This window comes from Tasmannia lanceolata, unplaced genomic scaffold (assembly GCF_043159265.1).
Source record: "Tasmannia lanceolata isolate RefF3 unplaced genomic scaffold, GAP_Taslan_0.1 ptg000015l, whole genome shotgun sequence".
NCBI lineage: Eukaryota > Viridiplantae > Streptophyta > Magnoliopsida > Canellales > Winteraceae > Tasmannia > Tasmannia lanceolata.
This window is the reverse complement of record NW_027518692.1, coordinates 18,417,766-18,436,830: the sequence shown is the minus strand read 5'-3', so window position 1 is coordinate 18,436,830 and position 19,065 is coordinate 18,417,766. Positions and strand designations below refer to the sequence as shown.

General features: G+C 39.8%; 1 protein-coding gene across 3 annotated transcripts in view; it reads right to left on the bottom strand.

Annotated features, from left to right (window-relative positions):
• Positions 1–264: 264 nt before the first annotated feature.
• Positions 265–19,065, bottom strand: part of LOC143893100 (immunoglobulin) — a 93,563-nt gene continuing 74,762 nt past the window's right edge. For 2 of the 3 annotated variants that reach the window (XM_077398060.1, XM_077398059.1), the window contains 10 exons: positions 11,243–11,315; positions 7,905–7,972; positions 7,528–7,786; positions 7,022–7,123; positions 6,790–6,896; positions 6,650–6,703; positions 5,593–5,676; positions 3,959–4,122; positions 2,774–2,923; positions 265–770 (listed from right to left, as the gene is read on the bottom strand). In XM_077398060.1, the coding sequence (XP_077254175.1) occupies positions 2,776–2,923; positions 3,959–4,122; positions 5,593–5,676; positions 6,650–6,703; positions 6,790–6,896; positions 7,022–7,123; positions 7,528–7,786; positions 7,905–7,972; positions 11,243–11,315 (1,059 nt within the window). In that variant the 3' untranslated portion in view covers positions 265–770; positions 2,774–2,775. The remainder of the gene's footprint in view (positions 771–2,773; positions 2,924–3,958; positions 4,123–5,592; positions 5,677–6,649; positions 6,704–6,789; positions 6,897–7,021; positions 7,124–7,527; positions 7,787–7,904; positions 7,973–11,242; positions 11,316–19,065) is intronic. The other variant, XM_077398061.1, reaches the window with a different exon arrangement.

The window sequence follows — 19,065 nt, the reverse complement described above, 5'->3', positions numbered from 1 at the left end:
TATGTGATTAATATGTATTCTAATGTTGATGTTGGTATTGATAATAAGTAAAGCCAGAGAGGAGACGATATAACGAAGTGAATGACTGTCATTCCAAATTTGGAGAAGTGAGTTCATTAGCTTGTAAATGCAAGTGTGAATATGTGCTTGGGGTTGGATGCTATTAATTGTGAGTTTAATAGGAAAAGTTGATGAAAAGTGTGCAATTTTTTACATGTTAGGGTAAAATTGTGGGTGAGACAACGTACTTAGAAGAATGCACGATGATCTATAAGTCAGGGCCCAACAAACGAATGGTTTGGATCAATGAACAAGGTGGACCCCACTGTATTTTTTAAAAGTACAAATATAGAACCAGATGCTACACAATTCCTCCCTTACCAATACCAATAAAAACCATGAGCACTGCAAGGTAACTGTTTAAAGTTCCCTGCAGTAGTACATTAAGCTCAGTGCTCAGCCAACCAAAAGGCCCTTCTTTTTCTTTAAGCTCTAAGGCATACTAATTCATTAAAAAGAAGAACATATTGAAAAACAAATGTGAATGAAAAATCTCTAGGGCACAACACTAAGTAAAATGCTCACAACGCCGCTCTGAGTCGTGGTCTGAGACCCGACATGCACCATCAGGTTCAGTTCCACAACAGTAGCAATCGTGTTATCTTTTTGGCACTATGGTGATGTCCCGCACAACAGCAGCTTCTGCAAGGACCTGCAGTAGAGCTGATCTGGCTAATCAATTGCTTAAAACCTTCTCCTCAGTAGCCTGTCTGATGCAACAGTAACAAAGAAAAAAACTTACGAAATCAGGAATAGGAACTTAACCAAGACTAAGAAAACATCTTCTTTTTTTCAAATGATACCAGAAAACATCCTTAAAAGCAAAAGAATTGCATAGACTGAAGTCACCAGAAAACATCTTTTTTTCAATGATACCAGAAAACATTATTAAAAACAAAAGAATTGCATTCAATTCGTTAAAAACAAAAGAATTACATTCAATTGTGTGTAATTACTTGGGTTTTAGTACTCTCTCTCTCTCTCTCTCTCTCTCTCTCTCTCTCTCTCTCTCTCTCACACACACACACACACACACACAAGCATTCCAAAAACGAACATGGTCCAAACAGGGCAAAAGTGGTTTGGATTATCTGTCAATTGCAATTGCACATTGTAGAGACATCCTGTTGGGAATCTAAGTTACTAGAAATGTCAAGAAGTAGATGCTGGAAATCTCAGCTACAAGAAATGCCATCTTAGTTACTAGTGGCGTCGGGAAGTCAAAACAGTGCAAGAGGAGCAGAAACGGAGAGCTATTCTAGGAGCAGAAACATCTAGGAATTGTTAGTTTGAAGAAGTAAGATACATTGATTCATGCAAGTGTAGTATGTCCCATAACAGATAAGTAGCCACTTTCACTAATTTTGTTTGCCAACCATTCCATAAAAAATCCAACGGAAAAAACTTTGGATATGTCTAAAAATTATTTGCATATAATCTTATCTGCAAATTATTTCAAAGTTAAATATGATTGTTTACAAACGATGTTATAATATTTTCAGAATGATATAGTAAATGGCTTTAAAAGAGACCTTAATGTCTCATTTGCAGATAAGATAAACTCAATGTTATTTGCAAACAAGGACGATTTTCGTGTGCCTTTTGTTTTTTTGTTTTTTTTTTTTTTCCCACAAAAAGAGAACTAACTCCATTATCAAAATAAAATCCAAAATCCCACCTAATTACTAACACTGGTTGAATAAAGTATCCACAGCCTGCAGATACATCAGGAGTTGTGAGAAAAAAATGGGAATAGTAAGCACAGAACAAGTGTCAATAATATAATTTTTTTTTTGATACATAGAAGTTAAATAATATTAAACTTCAGAAACATTTAAAATAGCAAAAGAAATTTAGAATAGTTAGATTCCTGAACCAACATTTTACATATAAATCAGAACTGATCACGTAAAAGAAGGTTTTGATAGAGCAATAATATCAGGTGGGATCAAAAGGGGGTTTCAAGACAGGAGTGGACCAAAGGTGCTGTGGCGCTTGGGTAAAGATTTCTATAAGAAAGTTTAAATTGCACAAACTGAAATCCTTGAAGAAGAATTACAATTATAATAGGGACAGCATAAATATAAAAACACTAAATTTAAAACTTATTATGCTCATTAGTGCCAAGGTTTTGAACAAGATCTGTTGGAATTTTTTTTATGTTATAGTGTTGCAAGTGATTCGACACTGATATGCACATCTATAATGAACAAATCTGTTCTGGAAAAAGTACTATCATCAGACAATGCTACTGAGTCTTCCATCTAAGCATCAGTAACCATGGTTTTAGATTTCGACCAAAATTCGGAATTTCGGACCGAAATTTTGGGTTTCGGTCGGGACCGACACCGAAACAGCTAATACCCGAAACGGTACTTTATTTTGCCGAAATTTCGGGTTCCTGCAATTTAAGTCCGAAATTTTAGGAAAAAATTATATTTTATTCATTATTTAATATATCCGAAATTCCAGCTGAAATTTCAGGCGGGATAAAAAATGGCTTTTTGAATTCGTCGGATTTCGGTTCGATTTCGGTGGGGTCTGAAACCGGTACCGGTACCGATACCGAAATTTAAAACCATGTCAGTAACTCGCGAAACACATATTCGGCAATAAAAAATTTATTCCGAAGGTAAGGATTGGAAGAAAAAGATTAGTTACAAAAGCAGAAGAGGAGAAGATGGCTTTTCAGGTTGAATAAGCTTTTACTAACCTTCAAGAACGGACCCATAGGGCTCCAAGAGACAAGGGCTTCTCATTTCTAATGTGAGCAGCCTGAGTCCGTGGTGGGGGTGCGTGCACGGTTATTGGAAGAACCCACTCACCTTTATCCCTTCCTTCTATAAGGAGAGGATGCTCATACCTGTCATTCCGTAAAGAATCAGAATCAGAGATAGCAAGGAAAAAGAGGCAAATTAAATCTAAGTGATAATATATTGTTCTCAGGAAATTGTCAGCTACGTATTCATCGGGACAAATTTAAAATTTGATATTTTTCTTGCAATATGAACTTACTAAACCATTTCACGTAAAAGTTAATAAACTATAGCATTTACGTGAAATAGTTTAGTAAGTTACTTATGTTCTAATCAAATATTAAATAATCTTTTTTTTTAAATAATAATAAACATACAAAGGTTTCTTATAAAACAGAAAGAAAAGTTTTTTGTTTTTAATTGAGATTTCTTTTAAGAAAATTGAAATTTAATCAAAAAATAATAATAAGAGACGAAAAATATCACAATAATATCAACACATTGTTATGACAATAGAAAATATTTTAAACAAATTTACATTAATTAATTAATTTCCGATCAATTTCTTTCAAGTATAGACTTTAAAAATAACAACAGGAAACACCGGCAAGGCTTCTTACAAAACAGAAAGTAAGAAAACTTTTTTGTCTCCGGCAAATACTGCCCTTTTTTATTATTTCTTCGCATGTACCAGCGGCGGCATTCTTGGATGAAGTCTATCAAAACCGAATCAGCACTTCTCAGATTACGTTAGGTCTCTCCAGTGGATCTTGAGTGCTTGACACTGGGCCATTGGATGCGCTAGCGATCGGCACATAGGTTTTTAAGAAAAGTGAGATTTTCTTCTTTTTTATTTTTGAAAATGAAAAACTAATAATTAACAGCAAGCTGTCATAATTTCCAAAAAGCTATCAATAGCCAATCGGAAAGTATCTAAGATGATGAGTGTCGTTATCAAAACAAGGGAGTGCAGATATCACTTCCTAAAAATATAATTTCTAACAAAAAAAAAGAATTCCTTGCGATATCATCATGATGTTATCGTTTTCAATTAAGTATCACGACATAATTAGGAGAAGTTTAAATCATTGAGGATGATTGCAAAAAGTTGAACTACTCAAACATTATATAGCAATGAGTACCTAGTCCAGTCCACATTTTTGGGAGTGGTGAAGAATTCAAACCGAAGGGCCCACTGTACAGAAACATAGGGGGTGGAAAAAGACATCGGTCCATCCATGGGGATGGAAAAAAGGAAGCTAGTCTGCACCAAATCTGCAACGACCTCATGGTGGTCACTCTGAACCTGCACATGAAATGGAGAACATAAAACTAGAGTCAGAAATAGACAGAAAATAATAGGCTAACTAGAATCAGAAATAGATAGAAAATAATTAGCTAACTGCTAATTACAAAATCTGAAACCACTTATGAGAAGAAAAGACTTGGACAGAGATGAAAAGGTAACCGGCATAATATAGTATAACTATGTAAACTGGACAAAGAGAAAAGACTTGGACAGAGATGAAAAGGTAACCGGCATAATATAGTATAACTATGTAAACTGGGCACAAACATGTGTTCGCACCCAAGAAAGGTAAAATAAATTATTTTCTCCTATCCACATGCAAGTTAAATGTGTCCAGCATGCATCTGACTTCATGGTTTCAAAAAGTGGCATGCCAATCTTCCAAAAATGAAACTCCCTTGCTGGACAACATAATCCTTCAAAAATGAAACTCTCTTCCGGGACAACATAAATACATAATACAGGATAACCTTGTTTGAGTCATTGCTCAGGTTAGGGGCATTTCTTCTTTTCAACAACTGACATGCCAATCCTTCAAAAATGAAACACTCTTGCTGGACAACATTCTACAGGATAACCTTGTTTGAGTCATTACCTTGTTTGTCCAGATTCAAGAATTTTTACCATATAAAAAATCCCGTGAAACTTGAAATACCACTGCAATCCATTGAAAGCAGTGACCACAATGTATAAAACCTTGGAATACAAAAATCCCTTTCAACCATCTCATAGGAAGACTGAAATCTCATTTGAATGGTAGATCTCATCAAAATTCTACACCAAAAGAAGGGTGGCCCAGTGCACGAGGCTCATGCCATTGCGGGGTCTGGGGAGGGCGAGCCTTGGCGCAACGGTAAGGTTGCTCCATTGTGACCTGGTGGTCACAGGTTCGAGTCACGGAAACATCAATTTTCTACACCAATTGTACAAAAATCCTAACACTGGGAGGGCCATCAGATGAAGCGAAGGCGTCATCCCCAACTATCAAATGACTGACCATGGATTTACAGGATGCAAATATCACAGAGACCATGATGTGGCACCTTCACTCAGAAACCATAGACAAGTTTCAGCCCGCAGGCTTGCTAGGATATCAGCACGTCCTAACTGGCGGAAAGTGCTTAATTTTACACTAAACTAATTCATTCTTGACCATCAAACCATAACCAAGATATTTGTTTACTTGACTATTTAATTTAATGTATCAGATACATCCCCAAACAGGTCATAGCAGCAATATTTTATATAAACTAATTCATTCTTGATCTTCAAACCATAACCAAGATATTTGTTTACTTGACTATTTAATTTAATGTATCAGATACATCCCTGGACAGGTCATAGCAGCAATATTTTATATAAATTGATAAGTAAAGATGGAAAATCATTTACAAGAAAGTTAAAATGGCAATTAGATTCCTTGAATTGTCTGTGAAATATTAATAGCCATAAAAAAACAAATTGTACCTTTGTAATTGTGGGGGAATTCCTCCGTGAAGGATGGATATAACGCTGGCTGACAGTTTCTGACGTCTCCAAGGTAATTGCGACCTGGAGAATGTCAATGTTTTAGTCATGACACTCAATTATTTGGGGGGAAGGAAATTTAACAAACTTTACACAGTATTTGAAAGGTAGACTAAATGATATTACAATCCAAATGAGGTTACAATCAACCACCTATTGGATTTCCATATATTGCTATTTAATTTCATGTGATATGTTGACTGTTTGAATTACTACAATATTTTTGGAAGTAACCCGTTTTTAGGTTAGTCTTGTCTTTTGTCCATCTTCCTCATCGAAAGAGCACCTGAGTCTTCTTTCTCTTCTCTGCCCTAACTTTGCCATGACAACTCTATGCATGAACTGCCCATGTAATTGCAGACCAAGTAATTCTTGAAGGACCAACTCGCTTGCAGGATCATATGCACGTTGAGAAATCATTCAAGGGGCTCAATCAGCAAGACTCCCCCATCCTCTCGCCAACTAATCCACTAGAAAGGTCATGGAAAATACAAATTTCTGCTATTACAGCTCCAACTCACAGGAAATCTCTATCCTCTTCTCTCCTCGCCATTGGAAAATGGCTATGAAACTTCATAAAGCTGCTCGATGTAGATTTCGTGTTTGAATTCCTTCTGACCCTGATTTGCAAATTCGACATGTCAAATTTCAGCGTTGAGTTGGAGAAGGTCGTCCAAGTTAAGGGGTAAAATAAGGATCTGAAGTATTGGATTTCAGCGTTCATTTCTGTCATTGGACAGATTCTTCAGGGACAACAACAGATCTGGTTGAGGATGAGGTCGTCCTCGGAACAAGGACATCAGCTTCTTGTACTTTCTTGTGGGCGGGTTGTGGATTTTGCACATATTCAATCTTTTCAGATGTAAATAATATTGCATTTAATCGCAATATTACTGCAATAGCATTTCACCATTTAAAAACGAAAAAAAAAAAATTACTGCAATACCGCATCCAAGTTATGTTATTGATAAATAAGTTCAAGATTTATTATACTTGCCTCAAGGCATCTCCTTGCCCCTTCTTCATGGAAAAATGTGAGAGTGCCACCAATCTGTTGCCAGAAAATAAGAAATTCCCAGTGTCCGATACAGAAGAAATGCACAACATGCATTACGGAAGAGTTTACAATGTACTTACCATGTCACTGAAATAATAAGTTGAATCAGAATTTTTTGGAGAAAACCGGAGTAAAACTTGGTCATCCATCCTGATATTGTAAGACCTTCCTCGAATGAAGCCTTCTGCTGCAGAAAATGTTTTCCGCAAATAAGCTTACCAAGTTTTATATTGCAAAGAAAAGTAAGAAAATCCGGGGGATCATAAAATTGCTAAACGGAAACTCTAAGCTGAAGAAAGTACGATGATTTACATGCTGCTGGCTCGACCGTTCGAGGTGAAGAGGGTATTGTCATCTCATCAGGTGGGAAACGGGAATTTGGATGCTTTCTCTGTTGGCTTGGAGAGAGAATACCTGAAGAATAAGTAGGCATTTTTTGGGGTGATGTTTGCAAGTAGATGCCATTATTCTTAATTTCACATACCCACTTGAAAACTAATCAACATAAGGGAATAAAAAAGTAAAGTTTCCATTATTACTAGTGCAACACAAAGAATCATAATGCACTTGAAAATGATTAAACTAGGAACTGATCCCATGACTATAAAATATAAATACATGCTCGAAGCACGGCATATAAAACCCCAAATAAAGCATATAAGAGAGAATAGCATGAAGAAGCAATCATAATGATAGGAACCATAAAGTAAGAGGACAATAGAACCATTAAGAGCAAGACACCTGGAGATGAATAGTGCACAAAAAGCAGAACACGATTCATAGAAGATGTTCATATTTCCCAAACATAACTCACTTACCCCCGCTTGAATCATCTATGACCTCAGACACGGATAAACGCGGAAGAGTCAAATATGAAGGGAAGCCAGAACGCTCTCCTTCTGGATAAAGGGCTTCCTTGTTTGATAGGTTGAGTGGAGTTGGCTGCAAGGATAAAGAATTTCTAAAGGCCAGGTCAATATTTCCTTTTGTGGGATTGTAGGAAGAAACTGATGAGATCTCATCCCTTGAGCTCTCATAGCCTTCTTCAACTCCATCAGGTATTTCATTGGCTCTAGCCTGATAAAACAGTATAGATGCTTTAATGAATAGACAAATTGCATCCGAAATGTTAAACATACAACATTTCTACTTACCTCAGTGAGTATAAGAATCCAAAAAAATTATAATTACTTACCCACTCAGAGTCGGTCTCCTTCTCTTTCCAATAAATATCCATTTGAATAGTTGTAGCAGGCAAAGTACCTGCACATATTGCCCAACAAGGATTTGTTGCTCTCATTCTATTTTTTGATGTAGATGGGAGGAAAGCAAACCAAGAAAATAAAATAGTTGTAGCAGGCAAAATAGCTGCAGATATTGCCAAACAAGGATTTGTTGCTCTCATTCTATTTTTTGATGTAGATGGGAGGAAAACCAACCAAGAGAATATGTACGATATTATTAAAAAAGAAAAAAAGAAAGAAAGACCTCGATTATTCAGCAAGCGGTTCCCTACTCAAATACTTCAAAAAATCAAGAATTAAATAGATATCTTTGTTAAAAAAATTATTTTGTCTTTGCCATTTTTGTAGCTTTAACAGCCTCAGGGAGAAATTTATTCGTATTACCTAAAGTAGAGAAGACCTCTCATTTCACGAGATAAAGTATCAGAAGAAGACCTGATGCAGGGATTGTTGGGTACAAATATAAGGTTTAAGTGTGAAATTCAGTCAAGGAAATAGGACTATAAATGCTAGGAAAATTAGCATAAAGGTTGTAAAACAAAAGAAAAGGTATGGGAAGGGTTTTCACAGGCTGTGGGCATAAACTCGTTGCAGGGTTAAAGCTTTGGCAGTTCACGAATTGAACTGCACAGACTCTGGATTGGTTTCAGGTGTAGATTGGAAATCCGGGTTTATGTATAAAGGGGTATGGGTGTGGATTGGAAGGTTTTTAGGTGGGTATCAAAGAGTCAAAGGAGTTTTCTTGATTCTGCAAGGTTCACGGTTTTAAAAGTGGTCAGTTTTAGGCTTGCTGCAAGCAGCAGCCAGCAGGTAAATTTTTTAGGTTGTTTGATGGGTTTCTTGTGAAGGAAAAGGGGACTGCATGATTTTAGAAGTGTGGAAAAGGTTTCGTGGATCCTTACCAGAATGGATCTGGTCGCAGGTTTTAAAAGGGGCACGTTCTTGACGGTTTCATAGCTGGCGGTGGCATATGGTGTATTTCGGGAGAGTCAAGGTTTAAGGGCTGAAGTGAGTGTCTGTATAGGTTAAAGGGATAAATTAGGGTGACAAGGACAGGGCGCAGGTGTTACAAGTTTTGCAGTTTGAAGGCTGCAGACAGTGCAGTCTGCAGGTTTTGTAGGAAACAAAGAAAAAAAACAAAAGGGGGGGGCTCCCAAATTAGAAAAAAATGTGTTTCTCTGATTTGTAGTGTCTTTTTTTCGATTTGCAGCAGATTAGGGTAACATTTTTTTTTGTCGTTTCAAGAATTTCAGTCGAAATTTCAATGGAAATAATGAAAGTAGAACAAATCCATTGAGATTTCGTTTCGGTGGGGATGGAAACGGAAACATTTTGGTCGTTTCGTGTCGGTATATATATAAATTTAGAACCACGATCACTCCCCTTCTCGACTTCAAAACCCAGCTGACTTAGAGCTCAATAGCATTGGGCGATACAAATCGATCCCATCCAACTCAAACAATGCACGCTTGAGTAGAAGATGAGGTCACCACTCACCACTATAATAAGAGCAAACCCAAGATCACCCTAGCTGAAGTCCAATCAGCAAGACCAGAACTTCCACCAAGCAAAGCCTAACGGTATGGTGCGAAGCAGTACAGAGGGGGGGTCCTCTGAAACCCTATAATGAGGGAAGCATATATTCCGTAGCACCGGCTTCGGGATCCTACCATGGGTTGTCCAGACTGAACCATTGCTAGGTCTACCAGTGCCACCACCCTCTGGAACACAGTCAGCATTTTGATCAGATTGTGATCAGACCTTCCTGCCTGAACTTAAAGTTCCGAAACCCACATTTAGATTTTGAACCAAATCAATTCCATAACCTCCATGATTGTCATGTCCAAGGCTGTAATCACACAGTGATGCTCTTGATCTAACTTCAGTCTAGTGATCGAAGGATCTAACAATCTTTACTCTTCTAAAATGTTCCTAGATCTCCCCCGGCTATGCCATGACTAACTCATCTGTACCGAGAAGGGGAGAGAGATCTCTTAGAATGCCTACCACCCGGCAGGGACCCCCGCCTATCGTGGTTATGTCGCGCGTCCTTGCTTCAGGATATCCTCTACCTCACATCTCCATCTCCTCTCATCATCATTTTAAAAATAGGATTTAAGAAGTTTTTCAACAACAATATTTTATCGTGGGTTATTACAATTGAAAATCATTCTTCTTAAAACGTTTAAATTTTGTTCACTAAAATTTAGAAGGGGTCCCTCGGAAATGGAAACGAATCTTCTCACTCATCTTCACTCAAAAAATTTAAATTTAGGGCTGGCCCATGTGTATGGTTTTGAATTTCATATCAAAATCCCCTCTAAATTCTATGAGGATGTCACACAACCTTTGGCTTACAACATACAAATTTCAAGCTTCTTATTTTGGGCATGACTCCCTAGGCTAAATATCTTAAGAAACTATAATCTTTAAATTCTCCAACACAGGAAGGACGCTTTAAGCTAAAGATCTCAAGGAACAAAGCTCCTAAACTTCTTGATTTTTTATGGGACTCTTCTAAGTTAAAGATCTTTCTTTAGTAAGTAAGCTCTTACGCTTCTCCAATACAAGGATCTTAAGGAGCTTAAGCTCTAAACTTCTCCAAATTAGGAAGAAGCTAAGGATCTTTTTTTTTTAATGTGGGACGTTAAGATCTTAAGGAGCTTAAGCTCGAAAACTTCTCCAAATTAGGAAGGAGCTAAAGATCTTTTTTTTTTAATGTGTGACATTAAAGATCTTAAGGAGCATAAGTTCTAAAACACACAAATTTAGGAAGTAATCTTTAGCTAAGCATTTTAATGAGCTCAAGAGCTTAAATTCTACAATTTAGGAAGGTTTCCTTAAGCTAGAAATCTTTAAAAAAAAAAGTAGGGTTCTAAAGAACAAGAGTTTCTAGTCTAAGCAAGGGCACCCAGGCTAAAGATCTTAAAGAGTTCTCTGATTGGGTAAAATAATTAATTTAAAGGAAAAGAGTAATCCAAGATATCCTTCACAGATAGTCCAGCCAGTAAGACCTCCCAAAATCTTTTAGGGGTAGAACAAAATGAGCATTGTTTAGTTCCTTCTTAAATTTCTCATGTCTACAAGGGTTAACAAATAAAGCAATTAACTCAATCCAAAACATTGATTCGAGGCTTCTAACCAAAGAAAGCTTTTCTTTATGGATAAGAATGGTTTATTAGTTTGACGTTACATTTCATTTCTACAATGTGTGACATTCGCAAACCACAAAACACAAAACACTAAAAGTTTCTCCACTTGAAGCATAAGCACCAAGAAGAGAGTATACCATCGTTTTGACCTTCATTTAGCAAGCTATTGGTTTTCTGTGTGACCCACATTTGCAAAGGAGCACGAGCTTCCTGCAATTAAAATTTTAGCAATAATATTAACTATAAATGATGTGCAAAAAAAGTAACCACTATAAATCAACAAGGCATTTATATGAATAGAAAACATAAGCTTAAAATGACAAAGGATTGCCTAAACCATGTAAGCCCCACAAAACAAACACTTCAAGGAAAAAATATTTGTGTTTATATGAATGTGAACAGAGGTGAGATCTTTAATAAAAGTAGCAACAAAAAAGGAGTACAACATGACAATATTATAAATTAGAGGGATTCTAAACTCACAGGAGCCCTTGTAGAAAACGACGACAAGGGCGGCACCATTTGATCCAAGTCATCCTGAGTGCGTTTATGATGGCACTGATAGTGGCTGAAGGAAATGACGGATCCAGTGGAGCAGCCCTTGTAGCCGTTTTCTACAAGGGCTCCTGTGAGTTTAGCATCATTATTCTTTTGGGGCAGTGACTAACTTATCATTCTTAATTAGGATGGAAAGTTCAACATGTCGATTCCGGACTAAACTAAGTCAACTTGTTTCTATACTTTACTAAGTCAAAATATGATAGAGTAGGCATCGTACAAAAGATGCCTCGACTCATCACAAAGAGAATGCTTTTTTTCTAAGTGGGGAGAGAGAGAGAGAGAGAGAGAGAGAGAGATTTTGCTCAAAGCTTTTTTTTTTTCTAGCTTTTCATTGTTTGCTACCAAGCTGCACTTTTTAATTATCTCATTTTCTTCATAGATAAGCTTCTCAGAGACGTTGCTCCTAGAGGTTGAGCTTGAAATACAATGCATTGTGGTATTTGAGATTTAACATGGGGCCCATTCGGGAAAATTTTTGGGCTTACGTAGCACAACACATCTTACACGGATGCATTCAGCATAACTATCACTGACTACTTTGATGATGACAATGACAGCATATTGTGAGAGTGAGAGAGTAACATATTTCATTTTCTAAACATCTACAAGGAAATTTGGGGGAATTTGAAAAGAGGTCGCAGGGCCTCATTTTGTTAAGAGAAATTGTGAGGGATGAAGTATGTGTGTGTCAGTGTGTTGGGTTGAGGTTAACACTCCAAGAAACAAAGAGATGGAAGGAAGAAGAAGCGGGCATTTCTGTCATATGATTCAGTGGCAATAATGTAAATTATCAAGGCTGTATTGACAATGATAAAAAAACAAATCTCTTTATTTCCTCCTTTCCCACTCAATATGTTATCCCATGTCCAACTTAATGCAGCAAAGCTCTAACATAAGTTGTATGCATTTTAGGAAAGAAGTCCTCATATGTATAAATCTATATGGAAATCAATCAAATGATATCCTGATGGGAACCACAAACAAGAGAAAATGGAAGCTTGGGAATTTGTCCCCAAGGATGTTCTCAGGTGCGGCCCACAAGGGCCACCTATGGTGTATTGAAGACGAGTGGAGGATGAAAGCTGGAGAGGGGCATTGTTGTCAATTTGTGACTGGTTTGACATTGGTTAAACAGCTATACATGTCTGCTGTCCCTGTGTTAGATTATCGCACTAAATAGATTTGTTTATTTAATTTAGTTTCTATGGATAGTTTTTAATTTTGGAAAGTTAATTATGACTTCTTCTTTTTTAAAGTTAATTATTGTTAGCCGAAAGTTTAGACAGAGAAAATAAATGAGTTAGGGTTATCTCCCCCTGACTCATATCTTTATACTAAAACATAAAGGAATGTACAAAGTCCTAAATGCCCTTAGGCAAGTTACATATTCCAACACTCCCCCTCAAGCTGGAATGTAGATATCATACATTCCTACCTTGTTACATATATCACTCAATTTTGACTTATTTAAGGACTTTGTAAACATATCAGCTAATTGGTCCCCTGACCGAGTAAACACAGTGCAAATCTCTCTTTTCTGGATTCTTTGACGGATAAAATGACCATCCACTTCAATATGCTTGGTGCGCTCATGGAAGACTGGATTGTTGGCAATGTATATTGCAGCTTTGTTGTCGCAATAAAGCTGCGAAGGAGAAGATGAAATGAAGCCAATTTCAGAAAGAAGTGAACGTAGCCAAATAAGTTTCGTGCTTGTCTGTGCCATTGCCCTGTATTCAGCCTCTGCACTGGACTTAGCTATAACATCCTGCTTCTTACTCTTCCATGAAACAAGATTGCCACCTACAAATGTACAATACCCAGTGGTGGACCGTCTATCTGCTGGGGATCCAGCCCAATCTGCATCAGAGAAGCCTTCAACCTTCAAATTTCAGAAAGAAGTGAACGTAGCCAAATAAGTTCCGTGCTTGTCTGTGCCATTGCCCTGTATTCAGCCTCTGCACTGGACTTAGCTATAACATCCTGCTTCTTACTCTTCCATGAAACAAGATTGCCACCTACAAATGTACAATACCCAGTGGTGGACCGTCTATCTGCTGGGGATCCAGCCCAATCTGCATCAGAGAAGCCTTCAACTTTCATATGGCCATGTCTTTTGAACATCAATCCCTTCCCTGGAGCCCCTTTCAAATACTTGAGAATCTGTGTCACCGCATCCCAGTGAGAAGTACGTGGAGAGCTCATATACTGACTGACAACTCCAACAGCATATGAAATATCTGGCCGAGTAACTGTGAGATATATAAGTTTACCGACAAGCCTGCGATAGCTGCCAGGATCCCCCAACAACTCTCCTTCTGGAACGAGTTTCACATTATGATCCATGGGTGCAGAAGCTGGTTTAACTCCAAGATTGTCTGTTTCTTTTAGCAAGTCCAAGACATACTTTCTCTGTGATAGGAACAAGTCTCAAGAAGGTTTTCAAACGTTGTATACCTTGTGAATTGCTCCCTGTGATGATTATGTCATCCACATAAACTATCAAAAAAATACACCCAGCTGAAGAGTGATAACTGAAGACTGAGTGATCCACTGCGCATGACTGCCTCACTGAATCTCCCAAACTACGCAAGTGGAGATTGTTTGAGGCCATAGAGTGACTTGCGTAGGCGACACACGTAGGAGGAAGTCTCCCCCTGAGCAACAAACCCTGGTGGTTGCTCCATATACACCTCCTCAGTCAGGTCGTCATGGAGGAAATCATTCTTCACATCCAGCTGATGAAGGGGCCAGCTATGATTAACAGCAAGAGACAGGAGCAAACGGACAGAGGGAATTTTCGCAACGGGACTGAAGATCTCAGTGTAGTCAACACCAAAAGTCTGAGTGTATCCTTTCGCGACTAACCGTGCTTTTAAGCGCTCGACAGTACCATCAGGGAGGCATTTGATGGAGAAAACACACCGACAACCAACATGACGGGCACCAGCGGGTAGGGAAACCAGATCCCATGTATCATTACTATGAAGAGCGCCCATTTCTAGGTTCATAGCATCACGCCAGCCAGGATGGTCAAGAGCCTCAGCCACTGACTGTGGTAAAGACATAGAAGACAAGAAGGAAACAAAGCTCTGGAAGGTACTGGTGAGCTTATCATAAGAGACAAAATTCGAAATAGGATGTGCAGTGGGACGGGATCTCGTACGAGATGCAATAGGAGAATCAGAAACAACAGAGGAAGGCGGAAGAGAAGATACCTGAGAGCGGGAGAGAGGGATCATCGGCTCAGAAGATGATTGTGCGAGAGGGGGTAGAAGAGACCTATCTGTAACTTGGCGCCGCTGAGTGGAGCTGGCTTCTCCAACGTGGCAGAAGAAGTAAAAGCTGCAGAAGCTGGCCGCACAGAAATAGGAGATGACGGAAGAGAAGCAGGTAGATCTAGTAAGGGAAGCGAGACCTCGGACTCGAGAGAAGGAGTGAAAGATGCCGCGCCATGTTGGAAGAATGCCTCAGACTCAAAGAACATAACATCGGCTGAGACAAACCAGCAACGCAGACGAGGGCTATAGCAACGATAGCCTTTCTGTGTACGGGAATACCCCAGAAAGACACAACGCTCAGACCGGGGATCGAGTTTGTCACGGCCAGGTCCAAGGTGATGAACAAAACAAACGCATCCAAATACACGAGGTGTCAGAGGAAACTGTTCCTTACTAGGAAATAAAATCTCGAAAGAAGAGGCACCCTCTAAGACAGAAGAAGGAAGGTGATTTGCTAAGAAACACGCTGTGAGAAGGGCATTACTCCAGTATGCCTTAGGAACACTCATCTGAAAAAGAAGAGCGCGACCTACTTTAAGCAAATAACGAAGAGGAAACTTCAAGCAAATAACGAAGTTTCCTCTCAGCAACACCATTCTGTTGAGAGGTGTACGCACATGAAGACTGATGCAAAATCCCATGTTGGGAGAGATAGGATTGAAAGCAATTAGTATCAGAAAAATATTCTCTAGCATTGTCAGTACGAAGACATTTAATAATGCAATTATATTGATTCTTAATTTCAGAATGAAATGTGCGAAAAGCAAATAACACGTCGGATCGACTCTTCAGTAAATATAACCAGGTCATGCGTGAGAAGTCATCAATAAACACAATAAAATACAGAAAGCCAGTACTAGACGCGACCCTAGAGGGTCCCCATACATCAGAATGGACTAGACACTTGACTAATGATCCGAGACAGAAACGACACACGACGGTGCTTCCCGAGTTAACAGGACTCGCACTGAAAACTAGAAAAATGTTCGGGAATCAGAGAAGTCTGCTGCAGCCGCTGAAGGGAATGATGCCCCAGGCGACAATGCCACTGAAATGTATCCACAGAGCTATGTAAGACAGTAGGCGGCCGGCAGTCAAGACGATAGAGTCCATCTACCTCACGACCCGTTCCAATCGTCTTCCCAGTCGAGAGATCCTAAAACAAACAGTAAGATGGGAAAAATGAGACAGAACAGTGAAGAGATTTAGTAATTTGGCTAACTGAAAGTAAACTAAATGGTGATTTTGGTACACATAAAACAGAAGATAAGGTAAGAGCGGGATGAGGGGAGATATGACCAACACCAGTGATAGGTGTAGTGGACCCATCAGCAAGGGTGATAGACTGAGAGGGAGATGAGAAAGAGCGAAAAGAATGAAGCTGAGAAGAGTTACCAGTCAAGTGATTGGATGCGCCAGAGTCAATGATCCATGACCCTGAGCTAGATAGAAGGGTAGTGGGTGAACTACCTGGCTGGGCGAAACCTGCAAAGGGAGGACGAGAACTGAGCCGCAGACGCTGGAACTCCTCATAATCGGCACGGGATAATGTATAGGTGGAATCAGCTGGTGCAGGAACAGAAGCAGAGGGAGCGCAATCTGAAGCCGAAGCAGTAGTAGCACCCATGTGAGCCGAGCCTGCCTGACGAAGCTCGGGATGCAGGGTATAGCAATGGTCAATATAATGTCTCTCGCGCTGACAGTGAGTGCAAAAAGAAAGGCCACGGCCACCACCAGAACGACTACCACCACGGCTGGCACGGCCACGACCAGAGGAGGCTCCACCACGAGGCGGGCGAGTACTGCCATCATAGGTCGCGACAGCAGAACCATCAATAGGAACAGATATCACTGGATCACCAGGAGAGCACTGCTGGACGCGGGAGTAAACCTCAGTAAGGGAAGGAATAGCGCCAGAACCGATAATCTGCTGACGAAGATGCATGTACTCTGGACCCAAACTCTCAAGGTACTACACAACACGAATCTGATCCCTCTGACAGGCAGCCTCTGTGAGATCCGTGGTAAGCGACATGTAAACATCAAGCTGCTGACAGAGGCCAACGAATTGGATGTAATGGGTGGCAAGAGGAAGATCACCACGGCGGAAACGCACCCACTCAGAATAGGTAGAGCATATCCGACTAATGTTTGCCACGCCAGAGTAAAGAAGAGTAACCTGATCCCAGATCCGTTTCGCAGTAGGCAAAAGCATCAAGGGCCCAGAGACGTGAGGGGCCATACTCTGCCACAGAAGGGTACAAACAAGAGCATCCTCATGTTCCCATCGATCAAAGGTGGGATCCGTCGTAGGAGGAGGATCACGACGAATTACGTGGGCTTTCCCACGGGCAATAAGATACTTCTCGACGGCTGCTTTCCAAGTAACGTAGTTTGCCCCATCCAACTTAACAGTAGTGATATGTGGGAATGATCCATCCACAGAGAGAGATGATGACGAAGAAGACGCCAAAGAGGGTGTCGGACGAACACCAGGAGCCACTCCTGTGGAAGGATTGTCAAGCACCTCCTCCATAACAACAAGCAAGAAAGAAACAGACAATCCAAACCAAGACGAATAACAGAAGATAACAAAATAGGTGGGCAAACTAGGATACGCCAAGAAAGCTAGACGCGGCTCCAAGAGTGACGGGCATCGACGAAGCTTGACAAGAGGGAAGCTATGAGGCACAGAGGGGAGCCGCAAAGACAAACTAGAATCAAAGTAGGGTAAGAGATGAAGATCTAACACATAATAACAGGGAGAAAAGAGTGGTAGGGTTTACCAAGGGATGAAAGGAAGAGGAGGAAAAATGATGTGGGTTGAAAAACTTGGGGTGTGAGGCTTACCAACAAACCTAGGAATTGGGGGCTAGAAAAAAAAATTCTGATGCGAGGCGAAACACAGCCCTGGAGTGATTTGGGAAGGGGGGGTGCAGATCCTGGAAAAAGTTTTCCAACCTTGGAAGAAAATATTTTCCTGGAAAATTTTTGGGGGGCGGGGGGTGCAAATCCTCGTTCTTGGAAAATAATTTCCGCCCTGGGTAGAAAATGTGTGGGGGGTTGCTGCGCAGGGGTACAGGAGCTATGCGCAGGGGAGGAGAAACGTGGCAGGCGGGAGGGCGGGCTTGGTGCCTTCGGCTCAGAGAGAACGACTCCTTCTCAGGAGGAAAAAGGCAGCGTGCCGGTGTGCCTCGGATGAAACTTAGCCCGGAGTTGGGTTTCGCGGCGAGAGGGGTGGCGGGTGGCGGAGAAGATGGAGGCTGATAGAGAACCCTAGGGATCAGAAAACCCTAAGGCTCTGATACCATGTTAGCCGAAAGTTTAGACAGAGAAAATAAATGAGTTAGGGTTATCTCCCCTTGACTCATATCTTTATACTAAAACATAAAGGAATGTACAAAGTCCTAAATGCCCTTAGGCAAGTTACATATTCCAACAATTATGACTGTTACTAGAGTTAATATGAAACAACTAAGTTAATTAGGATTCTAGTTTCTATATTGGTTTCGGAGTCTTTCTAGGCAAGTCATTGAGCAAGAGTCGATCTAATGCAAGGCCAATGGCCATCAAATTTATGATCACTCGATGAATAAAAATATTCCTTTGTAACCCTGCAAAATTTAGTGGATGTGATGACTTGATTTCCTTCGGTGTGATGCTCTATGAAAACCTTTGAGGTAATGCTGTTGGTCTCGTTGGTGTGAATCCTAACAAAACTATCTTCTTTACCTTCTTCAAAGGAATTTAAATATGTTATCAATACAGTTCTTGATTTCTAACAGCTTCCAATCATGGTTTCTTTCTCTTTTCCTTCTCTTTAACTAAGAATTATGTTTTATTTCCACTTCCAACCTCCCGAACCATTTAAATCAGTTTCCCACACCACAAACAGTTCAAATTCTGAATTTTCGGTTTCTTATTATTTATTAATCCATATGCAAGTCTAGCCACTGTTCTATGAAATTTTTATCGTATATCGACCGTGAGATTACACTTGGATAGGAGAGAATGGAACACAACAGAGAACATGACCTTGGATAGGAGAGAATGGAAGAAAATGATCCATCTAGATGAACCCAACTAGTGTTAGGATTAGACTTAGTCAATTTGAGCCG